A 25652-nucleotide genomic window follows, 5' to 3' on the forward strand; every position below is an offset into this window, starting at 1 on the left:
ATAGGTACATAAATAGCATGTGTTTAAAAGTCGAGTATAGTGTAGTGTAGTCTGTATGTGAATATATTATCGCCTCTTTTATTGATAGTAATTAGGGTGATGATGATGATGATGATAATAATAATTATTATAATTGTGGGGTATATATTTCATTAACTGATCTCTAATACAGCAAATAAATAGTTGATGCAAATTGATTTTAAATAGTTTGATATCGGATCAAATTAAATATTTGGCTACAAAAAAATTTATATGAATATTTATTGATGAATATATGGATATATTTTAATAAAAATTGATTAGAAATATAAAATCACGATCGGGCAATATCTGGCGCAATACAATGGTATAAAACAAGATGATAAACTATCGAGTCTATCAATTGTAAATGTAATCTGAATTCGAGGAATGTAACACGAAGGCCAAATTTATTTGTCTCCCAGCATTGCAATCAGCGCTGCCTTCATTTGCGTGATATGTTTGTGAGAGCTGTTACTATTTTTTATATTTTTTATTCCATTGTTTCCACAAATCTGCATGTAACACGATTTCATTTCTGTCAGTCAGTGAGTGAGTGAAACTAGAATTCGCATATTTTGTGTCACTATTCTCTAACCTTACATTTTATCAAAAACTGTCCACATGAGTTTTGTACTTTTATTATTCCCGACGTGAAACTCATTAAAATACTGTCCACAAATATGTATTTTGCTATTCAATATCCGATGACAGACTATTTAGGTCATGATTTACTTTTTTTTTATTTTCACTTGAATATGCGAAATGACGTGAATAAACTCAATGCAAATAAATATTATTTGACGGATAAAGGCTTAAATAGTAGTAATAATATTGATAATAACTTATAACAAGTTTTATGAGAACACAATAATACTGATAATAATAACATTAATGCAATGATTATTTTGTTAGAGTGGAATAAAGTGGAATAGAATTTCACTTAGTGACTGTTTGGATACACTCGGATCTTGAATTATCTTTTAATAAGATGTGAGAGTTGTTAGAACGCAGTATAAATAGTGCATTCATTTATTCATTAAACAAAATTTCTTTATATTTTAATCAAAAACTAAAAATTGTATCGATTTACATACACGGAAAAACAGCAGTTGAAAAATTGAACTCATATTTGTATTTATTACAGTTTCGTATAGTAGTAAAGCACTACGACTCTGAAACTGTAAAAATTACATTTTTATCTCAGGCATAACTAATATTATAGTTTCAAACTCGATATTATCCAGCTCTCTATAGTAAACAGATTTTATAATTTTAAATTTTATCCTAAAATTAGTTAAAATTACATTTTCGATCGTTAATATTACTATTCTACTCTTCTTAAGATATAGAATTTAAAAATTACAGTGTGAGCTTTGATTTTTCTCAGATCATTCATCATTCTCGACAATTGATAACTCACAGTGTAATTTTTATGTTATGAATAAATGAGAGATATTATTTCAGAAAGAAAAAAATACATAACCAATAAATCTTATTTTTTACAGTTTCACCTATCAACTGTTAATTTTTAAATAAAGCAAGAATTCAAAATAAAAAGTAAATAATGCATTAAAGATTTATTTAACTGAAATTACATTTTGAACTGTAAAATTTGCTACTTAAAATTGTATTCATTTTATTACTACAACAAATCCATAAAATTACAGTTTAAGCTTTAATATTTAAAGATTTTTGCCCCGAGGCCTGTTTTCACTGTAGAAACTGTAATTTTTCAACTGCTCTTTTTTCCGTGTATTAATTTAATTAGGAAACAAGACTTGCAATATAGTTCGAGAGTAAAAATATGTAAGAAGAAGAAATTTTCAGAGACAATTTTACAACAATAATTCACCAGAATTCAAATTTCCCGGCTCTTCTCATATTAAAAATCAAATTTTTATTGATAATATTTTATTCTGTTTAGCAATGGACAGTTTTATAATTAATCATAGTTTAAGTAATTAAATTAAATTGATAAATTTGATTTAAAGCTACGATAGTTAATTTAAAAGTTGTGTTACAATGACCAAGATAAATTGATAAACAGCACAAAGCCAAGTTATAAGTATACTTATACACTGACATACGGGCAGTCCAGTTTGAAATAAAAGCTAATTATTGACACCTCGAGTTGATAAAGTTAGAGGTGTGTAGTCGAGTACTGCTAACTCACCATAATTTCATTTAGTGAGAACTTACAACTTTCAACTCAGCCGTGTAATCAAATTTTATTACTCGAAAACTTACAGTAGAAAATTCTTTAGTCATTATTTATTTTTTATTTTAAGTCCATTAAAAGATTAGAAAAATTTATTTAAGGAAAGAAATCGAAAAAAGTCATTATTCTTACTTTTGTAACTACTTTTCACGGAACACTTTAACGATTTTCTATAACTCAATCGCTAACAATGTGACAACTGACTGGGCATAGATTTCGATTGTTAAAAGAACAAATGAAAAAAAAGAGCTTGAACAAAAAAATAAAGAATTCGAACTAACGGTTACACAAAATTGGTCATTGTCGTCGATTGATTTTTCATAATACCGCGGGATTTTTTTTTATGAGCTTTCTAATAGAGGATTTAGAATTTTTATAAAGAATAATCTTTTATAATCTCATTTTTTTCCGTCTTATTATCGTTCACTTCTACTTCTTTTTACTTCTTTTGATTCAACTTAATTTTTTTTTTTTTCCATTCAATGATAACACTTTAATCTATAACTAAAAAAATGAGTAGAGTTGGAAAATTAATTTTTACTAATTAAACTTTAAAATTAATTAAAAGTATGATATGAAATTGAGATTTAAAATTATATTCGAGCGGATTAAATTTAGTAAAAAAAAAAAAAATAAATAAAAAAATAGACCAAAATGTATCGATAAATGAAATTAAAAAAAGGTTTTACCGAAAAACAGATTGCGGTTTCTGTGTGCTGGCTTATGAAAGGGAGCGAGTGGTATATGTGGTTGGATATAGAAGGTATGATAGAGAGAATTTCCGGTAGCTCGAGCGCTCAAAAGTTTTCAAAAGGTCCGGGAAGAGACTCATGGGGCTGATAACGACAACAGAAATGACAAGGCATCAATGGATACAACAAAGCTTAGATTACTTTTTCGCGATGAATCGATTGTCGATCTCATGGCTCGAGTCTCAACTCACTCAAGTATTGTGTCGAGAAAAGCACGATAAACGCTATCAAAAATGACATTTTTCATCGGCAAAAACTCAACGACTCTCGGCTGAGATCTCAGAAATTGCAATTTCTACTAAAATCAATAACCGTGTAAAATAAAATTTATCGAAGTGTTATTTAGTCGATAATCGAGATCCAAATATCATTTCCGTACGAACTATTTTTTTTTGAATAATTAGTTTTTGAAAAATTCACTTAAATCCTAATTAATTTAATTTGAGAGTTAATATTTGTTATTAATTAAAATATCTAGCTGACTAATTGAATATTACAATTAAATATGTGTATAGAATTTTCAATTCATTAAAGAATTTGACTATTGATTTGTTAAAAAAATAATTATAATAGCAGAATATCAATTACGTGAGCTTTAAATTTTATAAATTAAAATATTTCATGATTATTAAAAAATATATTTAAACCCAATAACGTGGAAAATTCCAGACGACCAACAAAGTGTAAACAGCTCCATTATTTACATACTTTTAAAATTAATTTCCTACATATTTTATTCATAAATTTACGATGGAAAATTTAAATTTCCAGTGAATATTAAATTATCCGCTTGAAAGCTTTTACTGAATTTTGGATCACTACTTTTAAATCCATTGTATAATTATTAGAAAAATTCACTTTTTTTGTCAAGAGTTAGCTAGCGCTCATGTGGACAGCACTGATGGCGAGTTACCATGTCATGTATTAACGCGATCACGTTCTCGAAAATAAAAAAAAAATCATTTGCTGCATCCAAAACTGCACGTACTCACATCGAGTTTGTATCAATTTCGATATCAATATCGCAATCAAGACTGGCATTCGTAGATTGGAAAAAAATTCATCGTCAAAAGTAAACTGAAATTGGTGACACCATTTTTTAGTCGTACATACTCGAATTCAGATTTAATTTAATTTTTTTCTGTTTTTTAAAAAATATAAACTTTCTCAATAGTCTTTAACATTTTCATATAATACACTGTAAAAAAACGGTGTTAAAGTGAAATAACACCGGTGTAGGTGATTTAATTTGGCGGTGGTAAAATACCGGTGTAAAATCCGTGTAAAAAAAATTCCATGTATAGAAATTAGAAAAAAAAGGTATTGCATATAAAAAATATAAAAATTTAATGAATATTGTCTGAAGGAAATTTCAATTTGGCTTATACTTATTTAAATAATTAATTATGTTATATGTAATTTCTTAAAAGTTACACAATTTTACGCTCACCATTTTAATCACCAATAATTTAATTAATTAATAGGGCCAAGATTTTTGCGTTAATTTAAAAATAATTAATTAATTTTAAGTATTATAATACTTAGTGGTGTGAAATTTTTTTATATTACGGGGAAAATATTGGTCTCATTCAAAAATTTTTCAAACAAAAGTTGTAGGAAATTGAATTTTCTAAAAAAAATTATTCTTATAATTTTTTCTTAGGACTAATAAGAAAGCCGTAATTTCAAAATTGAGATTTTCATAATTAATCATATTTTGAATCATTCATTATGAATCTTAACTTTTGAATTACGGTTAAAATATTGATCGAATAAAAAAATCATAAGAGACATTTTTTTGATAAAATTAAATTTCCTACAACTTTTGTTCGAAAATTTTTTTGATAAGACCAATATTTTCGCCGTACTATCAAAAATTTGAACTACTCATTTCAAAAATAAGGCAAAAATCTTGTCCCTATTAATTAATAAAAACACTGTGTTAATTGTCGTGATCGATTAAGTAAAAATATTCACAAAATAAAATATATTAACACCGGGAATTTTTTTAACACTAATAAAGAATATTTACACCGGTAGTGGTGTTATTTTAACACCACTTTCGGTGTTGAAACTTAACACTTCCACCGCCTGGACTTACCCCGGTTTTTTTTACAGTGTATTTATATTCATATCCATAAAAATAAAAAAAAATTATTTTCATATGATATCAACTAATGATTATTCATTATTTTATTAACACATTACCTTGCTCCTAGCTCTGGGTGCAAAATCTTCTTTGCTTGCTTTTCGTCGTTTGTCTTTGAGGATCATACGTGCCGCGGCGAAAGCCATCTTGCTTTTATTTTATCAAACACTTGCTCCGATATTTAATTACCAAATAAATTTATAAAATTAACTGACAAACCGTCTCAATAACAATTAAATTTTCAAACCGTCGCTTAAAAATGATCAAATTCTTAAAACCAACAAATCATTAAAAACAATAACTACAAATTTAATGATATTGCTATTATTTATAATTATCGACAAATATTCATACGTGTAATTATATTTAATTCGTTAACACATCAACAATTGAATATTATTATCACTTTAGTAATTATTAAATATGATTATGATTCGTTAATTTAGAATGAGGTTGCGCTGTTATAGACAAACCGTGTGATTATTTAAATTGAACACTAATGATACCTCTAATACCTATACAAATATTATACGCATTTTCTTACGCAAGGAATATCAGCGAGATAACTAAGCATTGTTTGATAGAATTTACTCATTAAAATTATTTCAAATTTCAATTCCACGTTATTAATATTATTAATACAATTATTAGTACTATTCAAATTAATTGGATTGACCGTTGTAAATTGGCCGGAGTTATACAATTTTTTGATAAATATTTTTTTATTTTGTTTTTCGCTCACTGGAAACATTTGTCACTAATTTATTTCTTTACCAATAAATTATTATTTTTAAATATTAAACTTTTTTTTAAAAACGCCGCGATAAATATTTTTGATTATAACACAACTACATTAATGGTGATTGTTGAATTTTTTTAATCTGCATCCTTATATGGCTGATTGGGTTATTGAGCTACAATTGATCACTATTGGAATGTTGCCATGGATCTAAAATAGTAATTTTAGTTTTTTTCTATTATTATAATTTTATCTTTAATGTAAACTTTATCCTCGCAATGGTGTTTTCATTTATTATTATTTTTTTTATGAATTTACTAACCAAATTGTTTGTAAAAAAATTTATGTTTCATAAAAACGTATCCACAAAAATTTTTCGTGGCTGTCATAAACATGAGTTAATTTTCCCTAGTCATTCTCTCACCTTAATGGTACTCGTTTAAAAGTTTTAATAGCTTACGTTCATGCCGAGTAAACGACGGTCAACTCACGGAAATTATTTAACGATAAACTTGTTAGTACACAGCACACATGAAAAATTTTTTATATCATAACATAAATTCACTTCTATACCCACAATTTTTTTCAACTTTTTTTATTCATCCTCACATAAAGAAATAATTATTAATATTATTTAATATAAATTATTAATTTAAATTTGAAACTCGGTTAAATACACTCGCTATAGTCAAAGTGCCGCTTTAATTGTGAGCAGTAAATTTTAAATGTAAATGAGGAATGAGAAAATGAAATGAATGTCAATGTAAAATGAAACAGAAATTCTATTTACACTTTTTCTATGTAAAATAATTATAATATTTAAAATGGAAAATTAAATTCAAATTTTTTTATTAATTAACAGTTTAATTAAGAAAATTAATTGCTAATTAATTTTTTTTTTACGTCAATAAAACAAGTTAAAGTAATAAACATTTTAACTGATAACCCTATTTGATTAAAGACCAATGAAAGTTAAACCTCCACCTAATGCAATTTTTCACATCGTAATTACTTACGTTGGCTCGGTGCCTTTGTTTGTATCAGTAGTAATAGCAGTATTATGTTTTATACCCACAATAAGTCTTACGCCTAAATAATTTATGACATACACTCGAGAACCGATAGCATCTATGACCTGTCGCTTTTGTACATGTTACAATATTATAAAATATATAATCGGCTGAATAACCCACATGCTCTTTTTCCGTGCAATTTTTAATATGATAAAAGATTTTAAATGATAACAAAAGTCACGCAATGGAAAAATTTACACATGTATATTGTGCACGTAAAGTTTACGAGTGCTAAGCAGAAATGGGTCGAGTTTAATGCGTTTAGTTTATTTTATTTATTATTTAAATAATTAGTTTTTATTACAACTACTTGTGAAAAAAATTGTTGAAAAATTGAAAAAGAGTTTTCTATTACAAACTTCAAAACGTGACACAGCGATGAACTTTTTTTTAAAGTTTTTCAAACTCTTGGAAATTCAAAGGAAAAATTGATATGCAAAAAAAAAAGTTTAGAAATAATTCAAAATCAACTTTTCTGACCTTATTTTGCACTGGAAAGAAATGATAAAATTTGTTACTTTTAATAGAGTCAAAAAAAGTTTAAAATAATCCAAAAACGTTCATTTCTAGTATCGAGTCAATTGTTTTCTTCTTTTTATTTTCAGAAGTTTAAAAATCGTTTAAAAGAAAATCGTCATTGTGTCACATTTTTAAGCTTAGAATAGTCACCGCATTTTCAGCGACTTTTCTTTACACGGAAAAGAGACTGTTATTTTTTTTTTATATTATAAAATTCATTAAATTGAATTTTAGTCTTGTAAAATAATTAAAACAATGTTCTTGAGTATTTTATAAAATTACAGTTGTTTTTAATAGAACTTGGTTTACTTTTCTCTAATAAAAGTCAGTATGAACGTTAATTACAAAACTTAAGCAATAATCTACAGACTAAGGTAACTAGGTATGTCTCCAATCCTTGTGGACATGTTAACTTGATTTTCGATAGTTTCTTAGTTGTAATAATAATAATAATGACTAAAAATTTTTTAACTTTTCCGGTCAGCATTTTATTATTGAAATTGATGAATAATTTGAATGGCGCTGCATGCAAGCCAAGTATTCCGTTAAGGTTTTGGGTGTTTGATTTGAATTTTCTGCTTGTGGAGTCGAAATAACACTTTTGCAGAGTCAAACTATAGGAAAGTGTTTTAAGAAGTTAAAGAACGTTTAAATTGTATTATTTTAGAGAAATAATGCTAATTTATCTTATTTACATATTTTAATCAATTGAACGTTACTTTTAAATTTCCATAGCTAAATAATTGAAATTTTTTCTCAAACTTTTATCCCTAAATTTTAGAGTAGCCCATTCATTGACATTTTGTTTGAATTTTCGGTACAAAATATATTTTATTATATCGTTAATAAATGTGACTAATAAATCTAGATACACTTTAAAAAATCGGGAGTGAATCCGGATTTAATTTAAATCCGAATTCACTCCGCCACTCGGAGTTCCGGAGTTTTAAAAACAAATCACTCCGCATGCGGAGTGAATTAGGAGTTTTTTTAGAGGAGTGATTTTGGAGTGATGCGGATTTTATTTCACTCCCAATTCACTCCGGTCCGGAGTTTTAACATTTAAATTAATTTATATTAATTTATAGTTCTGTTAAACAGTGTGCGCGAGCGCGCGTGCAAGTGTGTGTGTGTGCGAGAGCGTGTTTGTGCGAATGTGTGCAAGTGCGTGTGTGTGTCCGAATATGTGTGCTTGTGTGTGTGCGTATAAGCTGATCAGTAATGTAATACGCGAGTTTTTCCTTCGATTTTATTTAGCAGGGGTTCGCACTTTTCTCTCTATTACACTCAAGTCCACGAACGGTACTATCTTTGTTGCACTTGTGCAGTAAATGTAAACTTTGGCCGAGTTTTTCTCTTAAACAAACGAATATTATGAAACAATTAAAGCGCACTTCGCTAGATTAGACAGTAATGCATCAAAGTGCGCTCTGTGTTTTGTATAGAGAGATTTGATTTCCGAAAAAAACCCAGCCGAAAATATCTCATAACCCCTGTTAGTGGAGTTATTTTTTATTAACAATATTTTCTAAACACCTCTCTGGAGTGAATTTCACTCCGGAGGGATTAAATTAATAAAAAATTATCTACTCTGCGAAAACTCTCTTCCGGAATGAATTTCACTTCGAAGACAGTGAATAATTAAAAACTCATTCACTCCGCATTCACTCCAGATTTAATCCGTATTCACTCCGCGAATTTTTCACAGTGTATGATGAATGCATTATCTTTGTGTCTTATTTTGAAAAAAAAAAATTGAATAACAATTCAAAGTAAAATAATTTTTTTCATAACTTGAATAAAATTTGAAAAAATTCCGCGTTATTAGAATGAATAATTTTGATCATTTACCATAAAATTTATTTCTAAGAAACTTTTTAATACGTCTTTGATGCCTTTATATTTCATTTCACTTCTTTGATATTACTTTTGAAGAAGTTAAATATTGCGATACAAAGACCATAATTTTTTAAAGCCAAATATGATCAAAGAAACTTTAATCAAGTTTTAGAGGAGTGTTTTATGAAAAAGGTGAAATCGACGGTCGAGTATGAAAAACAGAACCACGCCTATTTCTGTTAGTTCTGTGCTCTGTATGGCAACTTTTGAACTGAGATATCTGTCGTATGAACAAAGAAGAAAAAAGGTACAAAGCCAAGTCAGAAAAAGTAATTAGAAGAGTTTTATTTCAACTTTTTTCCGATTACACTCTTTTGTCGCGGTGTCTTGCTGTCAGTAATGAAAATATGGCTAATCATTGTTTTCGTCTGGATGGTGTATCATAAAAAGAATGCTAATTAAGCTAAATCTTTCAAGTTTGTTATATAAAGTACTTGCAATGGTTGTCAAAAAAAAATGTATGTCTTTTGAATTTTATGGAACCGTACATTAGAAAAAGGGGTATATAGAACAGAAAAGCACCTACTGCTCTCACAACCTCTACAATATCCTCGGAATTTGTTCAAGGCTTGAGTTAGGTACCGTAATATATTTTACATTCTGACAAATTTTTTAATTTTATTTTTTTGAAATATCAGCTTTTAAATTCTGATATTTATTATTCTCGTAATAATTTTTTTCTTCTTTTTTTTACACTCTAAGAAATAAAATTAATTTATATGGCCATAAATTTATTGAGAAATAAAACTTGAAAGAGGACAGCCATTTTATTTGAATTTAAATTAAATCGAAAATCAATCAGTTTTAATAATTATTTGTTGTACTGTATAATGAGCATGCAACTAAATCCTGATAGATTCAGCGGTACGTTTGAGCGCATTAATACGATTTAATGAAATGTACAGAGGGAAACCATTAGGTAGTAATCATCACGAATGTGATTCACCGTCCGAGTTATATTGGAGTAGTCAAAGTTACCGGCCACGCATCACCAAATCGAAAATATTTATGTCAGTCGTTCAAATACCTATCTATATATGTATATGCACATATATATCACTTTAATGTTTGTAAATTGACACTTTGATAACGCGCTGTTTGAAACACGGGTTCCTTTTTCTATTTGATTTGATTTTGTTGCTTTGAGGGAACGTTTTCATGCTATTTGTTCATTGCTTATAATTTATGACTAAAGATTAAGTGATAAAATAAATCACTTTAATAGTTCAGCGTTTGATGTAATGGACTAAACATGGATTTGCTATTAAAAGTAGATGGATCAGCCTTTAAATGAACAACACAAAATAATGTAACGCTTTCGTAATATTAATATCCTATCTAATGTATTTTGCTGATTCTGCAAGAAACTAAACCCATTAGCTCAATATATGTGTATATATTTCTGTTCTAGTAAAGTAAGGTATTATATTTATAACTATATTACTAAAAAATATTTTATTGACTATGTTTTTATTTTCGTTACTCGAATTTTAAAAAATAACAAGTTAATAAAATATTTTTTTATCGTTATTGGAAAAAATAAAATTCATTAAAATATAAAATGATATATTGCTCAATATATATACATTTAAAAAATATATTGGCATCAGATGAAAATGAAACCAATTTATAAACCCAACATTGTTAAAATGACAAGAAGATGTGAGTAAAAAGAATAATAGGTGATTCTGCTACAAAATATGAATGTATTGAAATAAAACGCTTTTAAAAAAAATTATTGAAAAACCATATATACATATATGTATATATATATATTTAAATGAAAAGAAATGTTGCATTTATAGTAATCGTGATATCAAAAATATTTATGTTTAACAAAAGTTAGTCTTATAATGGTGAGTATAAAGACAAAGGAAATTTTCATCTCGACATTATAAGAGTAGCTCGTCATTGAAAGCTGTACTGAACATGAATATCCTTTCTGTATGACGTTTAAATACAGTAAGTGTAATAACGGCGTTATCCATTATACTAACACTCGAGTTTCTCAACAACATATTGTCGAGTTTTTAGTTTTGTTTAAACCTACTGATGCTTATGTTAATAAAATAAAAACAAAAGCAACTTAACAAAAATCTAAATAAAAATAAAGACAAACAAATATTGTAACAAATGTAAATATTTACAATAGAGTATGGAAACAAATATTTTTGTTTATTTATAGCAACGTGTTTTCTATTGTTGACAGTTGGAAAAGTTAATGTTTAAAAAAAAAAATAACAAATAATTGATATTTTTATTTTTATTCGTTCATTTACTTTTTTTTTTCTAAATAACAGTGGTACAAAAAATTGGAAGTGATAACGGACTTTATTTAAATCCGAATTCGCACCGCCACTCGGAGTTTCGGAGTTTAAAAAAAAATCACTGCATGCGGAGTAAATAGTTTGCTTTTTCAGCTGAGTAATTTCGGAGTGATCTGGATTTTATTCCAATCTACATTCACTACAATTCGGGGTTTCAGTATTAAAATAAACATCTTTTAGAAGTAAATTCCACTCCAATGCGAGTTTTCAATATTAAAATAAACTCCCCTTCGGAGTGAATTTCATTCCGAGGAGATTAAATAAAAAAACAGTCATCCGCTTCCCGTGTAAAGAAATTCGTTCCAAAAAGATTCCAAAAAAGTTTCGCATGTGGAACTTCCAAAAATGAGACAGATTAGAACTTCGAATGGAACTTTTTTGGAACGTTAGTAACTTTGATGGTAAAAAAAAAGTTTTTAGAAGCGAATTTCGAGTGAAAAAAGGACGTTCTTGGAACTTTTTTGGAATTTTTTATGGACGTTTTTTTTGTTCTATAATAAATTCAAAAGTAGTGATTTTTGAACTATTTTGGCATGTTTCTAGAACGTCTTAAGTCTGCAAAAGATGCAAAAGTAGTGATTTTGGAATGTTTCGGAATGCCTTTTTTAGTCCATAAAAAAGTCAAAAGAGGTGATTCTGGAACTTTTTTAGAATGTCTACATAAAATTCCAAAAACGTCCTTTTTTGACTCTAAATTTGCTCATAAAACCTTTTTTTTACCATCAAAATTACTAATGTTCCATAAAAGTTCCATTCGAAGTTCTAATTTGTCTCATTTTTAGAAGTTCCACATGCAGAACTTTTTTGGAATCTCTTTGGAACGAATTTTTTTTACACGGGTTCGCATTCACTCCGGATTTACTCCGCTTATTTTTTACAGTGAAGTTATTGATTTATCGTGCTGATTATTTATTGAGCTATTTAATTATTACAACATTGAATCACTTTGCATGTTAACTTCAGAAGAAAAAAACGGTTTAATTAAAAAAAAATATTTGAACAGCGTTTGGAGAGAATAAAAAAAAAATAAAACTAAAACTTGGAAGACCCTGATGTAACTACTTGATCATGCAATTTCGTTCAAATATTTCCAAAATTCGCGAATCGTTTTATCTTTGGTATACTCTCATGGCAATGCGGGAAGTGCACAGGGGGAGTATTGATCACTCCTACGCCGCACCCAACAGTTTCAAGCAGCCAGAGCACCCAGCAGCTACGGCAGCATGAGAACGTTCTATTTCTCTATTCTCTATTCTCTTCAATTTCTCTTCTCTTCCACCGGTATATCTATAACAACAACTTCTACTACTACTATCAGCAGCACTACCACCATCATCACGATTACTACAACTTTCATCCTATTCACGTCCTACCAATTCACATTTTCCATTCTCCGTAAGTTTAGTTTCCATACACCGACGGGCTGGCTTTGGCTGGTTTTGGCTTCCGCCGGATTTTCTTTTCTCTTTTTCAGCTTATTTTTTTTTCCTACTTTTTTCTTGATCTACCAAAGCTTTTGACGTAAAAAAAATTTCTGATCTTTCATGCATCCTGATTATGTCAGTGAATGTCATTAAAATTCAATTTTTTCAATAAAAAAATCTCATTTTATATTGACGAATTCAACGAATACGTTCATTGTCCGTCGAGCTTTTTTCTTTCTTTCCTTTTTTTACTTCCCGTATTTTTAGATTAAATTTTTAGATAAAGAAATTATTATTCAAAATAGATAATCAAATTTTTTTAATAGGAAGTAAATTTTATAATAAAATTTTTTTTCAATTAAAAAAAAAAGTTGATAATCGTGATTGATTGAATGTTCTAGTGTGTGCACATTCACCCGTATCTGTCGAATGGTCGATAATCGTTTTCACATATATCAAAGTACTACCACACAAAAGTAATAAAAAATGAATAAAAGCTCGTAAAAAAGGGGAGAGAAAAAAGAAAATAGTAGTGAGTAGGAAATGATGTGCGATCATTATCACACCTTACTCACTTGGGAAAATGAATCACAAGTGTTGATTTTTTAACGACATGTTCAAAAAATGATTACATATTTCGAAGAGATTAATCTCGACAGAATGATGTATTGATATTTTGATAAAAAAAAAAAAATAATATTTCAACTACACAGAAAAAAATATTTCTCGGTGCAAGAAATATTTTGCATTGTGAATTGAAGACAAAAATTTTTTTAGAAAAAAATTTATGATCTTGAAGTTAACCGACGAATAAAAATATTCGGATTTTTTTTTTAACGATTCAATTTGAAGAAAAACAAAACTAAAAATATACACAGGTAGAAAATCTATAAACTAGAGGTGCCATTTTTTTACACGGAAAAAAATGATGCTCAAAATTTTAATAGTTTGTAGTTTATTTTTGACTGAAAATTGGTATATTCGATACTAATATCAAACCAGGATCATTATATATATTACAAAATGGCTATTATTTATATTAAAATTTGATACACATCGAAAATCAAAATTTGTAATTTCGTATATTGAAATTAATATGAAAAAGAATCGATAAATTGGTATCTACAGTTATTACTATTCAAATGAACATAGAAAAATTTAAAAAATGAGGAACCGAAAAATTAGTAAACGTACATATTAATATATAAAGATCTAATATTCTAATTTTTCATTTCATTATTTACCACTTATTTGATATATGTATAAAATAAATTAATTTATTATGATGAATAAATGATATTTTAAGCTAATAATTGATCGGTGATATCGAATTTATAAAATAAAAGTTAGTAACTTTTGCAATTTTCAGCTGGAAAAATCAGTATCTAAGATACCAATTCTTAATTTGACCAATCATTACTTTTTAATAGATGTATGCCATAAATTAATTAATTTTCACTAACAAGTCACGTATTATACCTAAAAGTAATCATATTTGCTTACTTTTTGAAATAATTGATAGTAGTTTTTAGGAATCTACAAAAATTAGTAAACTACTTTGCATCAAGTACATAATAGTACTAATTATTGATAACAGATTCCACTTTCTACTATTATTTATTATTTTCAATATTCTGTTTTTTCCGTGTAAATATTTTTTTTTGTAATTTATTGTTTTTAAAAAATCAAAGAATTATTGAACGTCAGCTAACTTCAGTATCATAAAAATTCTTGGCCCAAGAATATTTTTGTTTTGGATTTATAATGCAAATAATTTCTTGAGACATTTTCTTGGGGCAAGAAATCTTCTTTTTTCTGTGTAAAATGTAAAAACGTTAAAATAATTAATGAATGTAATAGTTAAAATGCATTACATATGAATGATAAATTAATTCATGCAATAATTTATATGAAACAATTTTGGATTATAAAAAAACCACTGAAAGCTACTTGAACTAGTTGAGGTAACATTTTAAGTAATTTAGAAAACTACTACCGCGGGAGCGTTGAATATGAAAGAGCAAGAATTTGGAATTCTGCCAAAAATTTTGCTAATCCTTTGGTAATTATGAATGTATATATGTTAATGTATGTATGTATATATATTTGATTTAATTTATAACGATGTATTTATGAAATGTATGTTTTAAATCTACACAGTAATCTATCCTTTCCATTTGGTTGCATTTGAACATGCTCTTAATATAGTATAATTATCAAATTTATCACTATTTCTAATTCAATCGGCTGAGCGTAGGCATTAAATTTACGGATTTCGCGTTATTTATCTGCTGACACTCGACAAATGTCATTTAGATTAATGGTACTAATGAGACTATTTTAATCACGTATTTCATTTTCTATTAGTGGTACTTTATAATAATAATAATAATAATAGTTATTATTATTATTATCATATTAATTATGATAATTAGTAGATGAAAAAAAAAATGGCATGAATCCCAAATTAAAAATTTTATAACTAAAGTTCATACATTTTTAAAATTAATATTAAAAAATTTCAATTAATGATAAAAATTAAGGGCTAACTTTCTTTTTTTATTTCAAATTAAGGTAAAAATATTCTATGACTAAGTGATCGCATTTTTCTCTGAGTAGCATTTCAAACAATGCAATGGGATTTTTCATGAAACAAACATGTGCACTCTAATATATTTATTATCATTATGATTATGACATATCTCAAGAGCGTTATGTCAAGGTACGAAAGATAATATATGGATATTAGAAGTGAATTATATTGATATAGTGAACCGCGGAACCGTTTCCGCCGCATCTCACTGCACCGAGAGCAGACTTCCTTATCCTGCCGAGAATTTTCATCCGAGCGAAACGCCGGAAAATAGGAATTAGGACAGCATCTCTTCCGACATCGCTTGAGAAGATTTTAAAACAGAAAAAAAACAACTTAAATTCGCGATAGAGCGGCAGATGAAGATGAGGATGAGAAATTAGATGAGGAATGAAAAACTCAAGAGAGAAATCACGTATCTCTTACGGTTATATGTCACAGAGTATTTACTGAAGAGGTTTAGCGCGAGGGTGAGCGAACGCGGTTGTATTGAACATTTGTGTAAAGCCCTGGGTATCTACTAGGTTCATGTCCCACTTACGATATTGAACTGCCGACAGCAGAGGTCAAAGTAACCATGCTGTTATCAACTCGTGTTTTTTTTTTTTAATTTTTTCACGTTTATTTGCATACTCCACATTCTGTTTGTCTAAATCTTTTGACAATACAACTCTATTATTGATATCTAGATTTAAATTTTGAATTTATACCTTATACTTTGAACAAACAGAAAAATATATTACTTTTTTATGTATGATGTTGTAAATACTTCATATATATATTTTTTTCCATTTCGTTTAGTAGATTTATTTCAATTTTTTCTATTTAGATTTGGTATTTTTAAGCCCAGGATTTTTTCATTAATTAAAAAATATGACAATTAATAATTAATGATGTCAAATTTTTGGTATAACGACAAAAATATTGGTCGTATAGAAAAATTTTTGAAATAAAAAGTTGTTCAAAATTCAATTTTATAAAAACAATGTCTCTTACCATTTTTGCTTGAGATTAATAAGAAAGCCGCAATTTCAAAATTAAGATTTTCATAATTAACAAAATTTTGGATCATTCATTTTGAATCTTAATTTTAAAATTACGGTGAGAATATTGATCGTATAAAAAAATCATAAGAGACATTTTTTTTCGAAAATTAAATTTCCTACAACTTTTGTTTAAAAACTTTTCTCATGACCAATATTTTCGCCGAAATATCAAACATTTGAACCATTTATTTCAAAATTAAGGCAAAAATCTTGTCCCCAGTTATATTTGTTACCTCAGTGGATTAATAAATTATTTTTATTTTAAAAATTTAATTGCGAAACATTTTTCTATACAATAACATTTTAATAATAATTGAGATAAAAAAATCTAAAAATAAATTTTTTGAAAGATATTTTAAAAATAAAAATTATTTATGGTGCAATATGTTTAATTAAAATATGAAATTAATAAAAGTATAAAATAAAAATATTATTGTTCTCATAGTAGAGCTCGGTTATCTAGAAAAATAAAGTACCGGAATTTATGAATTTCACATGAACCAAATGATGAAAATGATAACGTAACAATGTGCATAAATCACATATATTTACAACTTTATGTTTTTTCAGTATAGAAATTCTTTTGTAAAGTGTAATAATTATTCAACAGCTCTGACCTACACCATTTTTTTTTCACACAAAAATTATTTCCTACCTGCAAAAACATTCAGTTTTAATTTAATTTATTAAAGTATAGTTTTATACGAGAAAAAAAAAGAAGTGAAAACACGCAACCAAGCACCTGTTTATTAAAAATAGACTAAAAAAAGGAAACCCGGAAATCGTGAATGTGGAAACGTAATCACTTAATCGATTGTATAAAAACAACAGTCTTATTCAGGTTAAAGCTCGACACTGATTAAACAATTTTATCAGACGAGTGATAGTCATTAGCAAGAATTGCTTGAATAAAAAAACAAATACTTCTATAAATATTTTTTTACTATACAAGATAACGTTAATTGAAGTTCGCGGCTTTAAATAAAACGAAACCACGAACGATAACAATAATAAGACACCAAAGGTGAACCATATAGTCTATCTGAGTGATTATAATATATAATTACACAGTAAATCTTAAATAATCAATACTAAAATCATTACTTATCAAGTTTATTTTCCTTGACACGCAACTCTAACAAACGTAAACTGTTTGTTACTTTAAAACTCATAGCTAGATAGAGTTATTTATTTTTCTTTTCTATGTTTATAACTGTATAATTAAGTATTTTTATTCAATGCTCAGCTTTAGACTTTTTTTTTTTTTAAATATTAAAAATAAACTATAGCCATTCATAAAGATGTGTAATTATAATAAATAATAGGAGTACATATGTAAATATAATATAACATAATGTAGGGGTAAGCAAATTCGATGACACGAATATGTATTAACGTCAGATATTATAGCGATTACACAAAATGACATTAATGCTTAGTGTCGCACAGCCTTGTAACTAATAGCAATTACAACTGTGGTTACGGATGTAAATGCAAAGTGATTTATCAATTTTAATGACTCAATTAATGGTCATTAATTAACATGCACACATTGAATTAATAAATATTTATTTAGAATCATTAATCATCTAAATTAATATTTTTGGGTTGACGATTGTCAAAAATTCGCTTTAATAAAATTTTCGATTTCCATTTGAGATGAAGTGTAACTCAATTAAAGTAGTTAGTTTTTTATGAATATTGAATTTATGTCAATGTCAATATCATTTTTAATGAATACTTCAAATGCATTTATACATTTTTATTAATCTTCTATATTATAAAAAATTTAATATCGATAAAACTACTTTTTATAAACTTATAGCTATATTTATTAATCAATATTTCTACTGATGAAGAAATATTAATATAGATATTGTGGGTATTTTTTTAAAATGACTTTCAAACAAATAAATAATTAATTGAAAAAAAAAAAAAAAAAAAAATATATAATTCCTTCCATTTGCGCGCAAGTCCCTTTTCATTGAGCTTTACAACTTTTATCAACCACAAATTTTAACTTACGATTAAAATATTTCCATTCTTATTTTTAATGTCAAAGTGATAATTTTATTTAAATAAAATGAAAACACCATTACATGAGGAAAAATATTACGAGCCTTAAATAATTTATTTTTAACATTCAGTACATAAATAAAATATTTAAACAACTTTAACTATTAAATCTACTTTTTAATTAATCTCTCAAAAAAATTCATTAATTTTTAACTTAGTTTCAAAGTTAAATTTTTTTTTCATACACTTCGTTCAGACCTCGTTAGATATTTATAAATTTTCGTCTACTAATTAGAAAAAAAATTTTAAAAAAAAGCAATTATTAATTAAACCGTATCTCGACACTTCTGTACACACCGCGTGTACCACACGTGTATTTAAACATTGACATTTGCTATAGCCGCCTTAAAACGAAGCCTAAACTATCAATAAAGTATACGTAACCTCATAGCACGTTATAACAATAATAATAAATATATAAAGATAGTAATTAATTAATACAATTAAATTCCGCAAATTAAGAAATAAAAAAAAGGAATCAAAGTCGCGTTAAAAATTTTCGAAAAAAATAAAAAGACACTACAGCGAAATCATGAATGAAAATTTATAAAAATGAATAAAATTCATCATATTATATAAACACTCAGATGTCTAGTTATCAATAAAAATAATGGCATGCATTGAATCCATGGAATAACCGCCATTTTCACAAAATATCTAACTGATATTCACTATTTCGATAATTTATTTTTATGAAGTGAAGTAACTTTAACATAGTCGGACATCGCGGTCAATTGAATCAATTAAAAACTTTATTTATTACTATTATTATTATTTTATAAATTATTATTTAACGAAGCTTATGTATAATAATTAATATAAGTGTGTTTAATCACGAGTAATTAACGTAAGACGAACATATTTACGAACTTACGTGGTTGTTGGTAGGCAGATGAGCCGTGACTGATACCCCCAGTAACAACACGCGCCCCTTGCAGATGTACTCATTGCAACCCCCGAACAGTTACGTTACTGCGCAGGTTCGTGCATCCTTCGTAAGTTCCGTCACCGCCTTGTTTTATTTGCGACAAGTTTTCATCCTGATATTTGTTTATATATGTATGTGTGTATATATATATATATATATATATATATATATATATATATATATATATATATATATATATATATATATATATATATATAAACGCGAACTCCCATTAACCTAATGTACATTGGTGTCACTGTAGATCTTTTCTAATCGTACGAGTTAGAGCAAAGTAATACTAGCAGAACACTAATAATGTATGTTTTATTTTTATTTTTATTTTTAACTACTGCAGAACTTATAAATATTGAAAAATTTACTCACACTAATTACTGTAGATTGAGACTTAATGAACATAATAATTGAGTAGTAAAAAGTATTTAGTGTTAATTAATTTAAAATTAAAAAATAGCTCGATCTACATTGATCGAGATAATATTTAGCTCATGAATATGCACACGCTTATGAATATTCAGACTATCATTAAATTGTAGATATGATTTAGCTTTGACGAAGGAAACGATAAGAATTAGTATAAGAAAAGGAAAAAAAATATTAATGCAGTTAAATTTAATTTTTTGAGACATTTAATTTAATAAATAAGAGAATAAAATAAATTAGACATGAAAATTAAAGTTTTTAGTGCGAGATTATTGATCTTGGCTTTACTTTTATCAATTTTTTCTGCGCTTACTATTTTATAAGAGTAGTAAAGTAGTGTTTAAATATCTTTTCACTCGGCCTTTACTACTTTTTTAACACTTCATTTTACGTTGGATTCTTCAGAATGTTGCTTTTTTTTGTAATTAAACTTTTCTTTTTCTTTTTCAAAGCTATTCGTTATTTTTACAGCCATACTTTATATACAAGAGTACATGAGAAAAAAAATATTTTTTATAGTTTCATAAAAAATTTCTCTATACAATTAATGACATTTTCAATATCGAAATTTATCTATTGAATTAAAAAAATGTGTTAAATTTGTTAAGAGTATTAAATTTTTTTCATTAATGATCGAGCTTTTAATACTTGAATTAGTGACTTGAAAAAAGCTCTGAAAATAAACAGAGCAGAAATGTCGCCACAAATACAAATAAAAATAAAAAAAATAAATAATATTAATATCACTCTCTTAAATTTGAAACAGTGAAAATAGTTACTATTCACTGTTTACTAGTGAAAAGTATGTCACTAATTCAAATAGTGGTATACTTTTCACTAACAATAAGTGACTATTCACTGCCAAATAGTGATTCCCATACAACAAAAAAGAATCGGCCCATTACTAGGCCGTGTATGGCTGCCAATTTTCAAGCATCGGCCGAAGATCGGCTAAATATTGGTTGATAACGGTATGCCAAGCATGGCAGTCGCAAACATTGGCCAATCGTGGCAATCAATCATCGGCCAAAGCTTGGTATCAAGAGCACTCGATCAAACCGTTGGCCAACGAACGGCGGTAAACTTGTGCACCGTTTTCATAAGCAAAAAGTCGGCTGCCAATGATTCACCATGCACGGGCCAGTATAATTAGCCATTCATTGGCCAATCATTGCAAACACTCAGAAACTTAAATGATAGGAATTATCATCTAGTGATGGTAAAATTTTTACTGTCAATCCGATACTAGTAAATACTATCTAGATGATTGTATAAATCATCTAGATCGTAATGTTTACCATATGGATGATTATTGTTACGACCATGTATGTTAACTAGAGTTAATTACTATTATTATTCTAAATAGTTATATTTATAATTTCTGATGGTAACATTTACCATCAGAAATTATAATAGTTACACTGTAAAATATCGGGAGAGAATCCGGATTCACTTTCAATCCGAATTCACTCTGCATTCACTCCGGTTTCTCTAGGATTCAAAGAAGTCTCTAGGAATAACGCTAGCACATAAAAGTTGAAGAAACATTTCTCTACACTCAGAAAATTAAATGATAGGAATTATCATCTAGTGATTGTAAAATTATTATTATCAATCCGATAGTAGTGAATATCATCTAGATGATTGTATAAATCATCTAGATCGTAATAATATTAATTACAATCCCTGATAGTAACTGTTATCATCCTGATGGTAATTTTTACCATCCTGATAATAACCGTTACCATCCTGATATTATTATCTCTATTAAAAAAAATTATAACACTAACTATCTTTGCATTTAAAAACTTTCGAATTATTCTAGATGATTGGAGGTATAAATTTAGGATAATAAACACAATTACTTAATTTTCTGAGTGAAACAGGCATCAGTCGATTTATGGGAAAATTTCGAGCTCGGCGACTTTGTATGGGTTGTCACGGGATTTTCACTAATTCGTTTTCAGAGAGCAGTATAAATATTAAAACTATATAAAAGCTATTAAAATAGTATTTTAACAAAGTAAATAGAACAAACTTTGTAAAAGTTGTTCATAACGTAAGAACCCGTAGACATTATTGACATCTGTCGCTTGTAACCGATCACATTGGCTATCGACTGTCATAAACATTGAATTATTCTCACTCAAACAATACAGAATGCCAATTGAAAATACTGATGCATTCATCCTTGAAAATACTGATGCAGTCATCCTTGAAAATAAGATGCAACTATGACACCGTAAAAAGTCATTTATTTTACTCTATGCTATACTATATACTTTTATTATAAATTATATATATTTTTTCTACTTTATTTGTATTTTTCCGTGCAGTATATAAGAGCAGTGTGTTTCGAACGCTTCAACACTTTCAATGAAGTCTACTGACAATATCTCGCGTCACTTCGCCCGATATATCCTTTATTGGGCTTATCGCAACAAGAGTAAGCCGTGAAGAGCACCTGCCACGCTGATTTTTTGTTAGAAAAACTATTTTTATAGCTATTACTCATTTTTTATTTCACTCTCTATTAAACTAACGATAAAAAACGAAAACAAAAATCTAGCTGTAAAAAATTTTTAGTGTGAAAATGGTCTCTGATGACTTTACACGGTCGGCTCGGAGTGAATTGACGGTGTGAAATATCAAACAGTGAACTTTTAACAGGGCATGAGTGTTTTTTTTTTACACCGTTCGGTGTTACTACCTCAAATATTGGCCGATAATATAATCTGTAGTTAAAAATGATTAATAGTATATTACATACCTGGACCAGTAAAATAAGAAAAGTCTCAGATTACACGCAATTGTTGGCTGAGGCTGACAAATATGTGATCTGAGGCTTTTTTTTTTACTGTCCAAGGTGCGTTCACTATTTTTCTGCTTGACGGAGCCAGAAAGTGGCAACTTTGTTCAGAGCAGCGGTCAGAAAGTTGCCACTTTCCGGCCGGAGGGCAGAAAATCATCCATAGGTGTGCAGGGTGTCCACTCAAAATATCACAAAAAAAATTTTCCATACAAAAATAACCGGATACAAAAATTACTAAATACAAAAATAACCATAAAAACAAAAACTATATAGGGGAGGGTGGGGCAGAGCGGCCCCCCTGAAATTTTGATCAAAAAAAAAATTTTTTTTTTTTCGACTAATTACTATAAATCCGATATGTTTGCGCATTTTTACCCCTACGCATGACATTTGGGGCAAAATGGACAAGCCCTAAATTTTGAAAAAGTGATTTTTTCATATTTTTATCGTCAAATTAAAAAAAAATTATTATAATTCCACATTTCTAGCCCTACGCATGACACCTGGGGCAAAATGGACCAGCCGAAACTTCCGAAAAAATTATTTTTTCATATTTTTCGGCCGTTTCTCTATGTAAGAGGCAAATTTGGTCACTAAAAATTTATAAAAATTAAATTTTTTTTTTTTAGTTGATAAATTTTTGAAATAAAGTAAAATTACAGAATTTATATTTTTTTTTATTAAATAAAAATTAGTAATTAAGGTAATCGAGAGTGAACGATTTTTTACGCTTTAAAAAATTTTTTTCGAGTAACATAAGACCAAAAATAGTTGTCAAGAGAAAGAAATACATTCTTAATGATGAAAACAATTCAAAAAAAAAAAACGAAAAAAAAAATTTTTTTTATCACTTTTTGGAGGGGGGCCGCTCTGCCCCACAAAAAAAAAAAAATTTTTTCAGAATTCTGGCAAAATGTCCATAAATTTGTTCGAAATAGGACAAAAGTAAAGTGATCTTATGGTTGAAAGCCACAAAAAATAATAATTGGCTTAAGGGGGCCGCTCTGCCCCACCCTCTCCTACTAAAATATCTAGTCAACAATATCTGCATACATTAATATCCAATCGATATGATATAGGGGAGACCGGGGCAGAGCTGCCCCCCTAAGCAGATTATCACTTTTTGTGGCTTTCAACCATCAGATCATTTTACTTTTGTCCTATTTTGAACAAATTTCTGGACATTTTGCCAAAACTCTGAAAAAAAATTTTTTTTTTTTTCGGGGCAAGGAGGCCCACCTCTAAAAAATGATAATTTTTTTTTTTTTTTTTTAAATCGTTTTGATCGTTAAGAACGTATTTCTTAATCTTGAAAACTATTTTCACTTTTATGTTACTCAAAAAAAATTTTTTAAGGTGAAATAAATCGTTTCCCTACTTTTACTAAAAAAAAAAATTGATTGTAATTATTTTTTCACAGCTATTGCAATAAAGTTGAATTTAAATTTAAAATTGACGCCAAAAAAAAGCAATTCCTTATTTCTTTTTTGTCATTACATTTAACCCACAAAACGTCTTTTTTAATTTTTTAGACTATTAATAATTTTATTTTATTTCCAAAATTTATCAACTAAAAAAAAAAATTTATTTTTGAATATTTTATAAGACCAAATTTGCCCCAGAGAAAGAGAATTAGCCAGAAAATATGAAAAAATCATTTTTTCAGAATTTTCGGCTGGTCCATTTTGCCCCAGGTGTCATGCGTAGGGCTAAAATTGCCCCAATGTATCGGATTTATAGTAATTAGACAAAAAAAAAAAAAATTTTTTTTCGATCAAAATATCAGGTGGGCCTCCTTGCCCCGGTCTCCCCTAAATCTGATATGAATAAATGAATGAAAAAAATGGTGTCCGCTCAAAATATCACAAAAAAAATTTCCCATAAAAAAATAACCATGCTAAAGTATCCAATGACAAGAATAACCTGATACAAAAATTACTAAATACAAAAATAACAAAAATAAAAACTATAAACTAAAATATCTGGTTAACAATATCTGCATGCATTAATATCCAATCGATATGATATAAATCTATAAAATATTACGGTTGCCTTTTTTAGTATATATACTATTAATATATATTAATTAGTTTATATATTGATATGAAATGGTGGCAACAAGTTTTTATTACCAGGCTCATATTGTATCTGGTTATTTTTGTACTTAGATATTAATTACAAGCATATTATAGTGTCTGGTTATTTTTGTATCAAGTTATTTTTGTAAACAGTCATTTTTGTATCAAGTTATTTTCAACTAATTTTTATTGTGATGGTTATTAAAAACAGGGTATTTAGGACTGTAACCAGGTTGCAGCACTAGTATATCATTATTATTATTAGTGATATAAATTATTTCAAAATAAAAATAGAGATTTTTAAATAAAAACTTAAACCTTTGCACCATTGGTGGTGTGGACGTTCTAATTCACACGGTCCAAAATTTAATACCGTGCGTCGTGTAACTTTCACACCGGCAGTATTGAAAATTTTAACACCAAATTATTCTCACCACCCCGCGGACTCAAAATTTTTTACAGTGTAACAAAAAGTCAGCGTTATTTTGTAGAAAATTTTTTGGTATTATACTATGTCTTAAATCGTCGAGTAGGTTCCCGGATCTAGCTTTCATTAT

At 27.7% G+C, this 25652-nt stretch overlaps 1 protein-coding gene across 3 annotated transcripts in view; it reads right to left on the minus strand.

Annotated features, from left to right (window-relative positions):
• Positions 1–25652, minus strand: part of LOC130667871 (neo-calmodulin-like) — a 92334-nt gene that overhangs the window by 44245 nt on the left and 22437 nt on the right. Inside the window, exons 1-2 of one of the 3 annotated variants that reach the window (XM_057469762.1) lie at positions 19711–19841; positions 5200–6089 (exon numbers count right to left, since the gene is read on the minus strand). The exons of 1 other annotated variant lie outside the window; for it this stretch is intronic. In XM_057469762.1, the coding sequence (XP_057325745.1) occupies positions 5200–5286 (87 nt within the window). In that variant the 5' untranslated portion in view covers positions 5287–6089; positions 19711–19841. Of the gene's footprint in view, positions 1–5199; positions 6090–19710; positions 19842–25652 lie in introns of those variants that run through there. One more of the 3 variants, XM_057469764.1, reaches the window with a different exon arrangement.

The sequence above is a fragment of the Microplitis mediator genome, chromosome 5 (genome assembly GCF_029852145.1).
Source record: "Microplitis mediator isolate UGA2020A chromosome 5, iyMicMedi2.1, whole genome shotgun sequence".
NCBI lineage: Eukaryota > Metazoa > Arthropoda > Insecta > Hymenoptera > Braconidae > Microplitis > Microplitis mediator.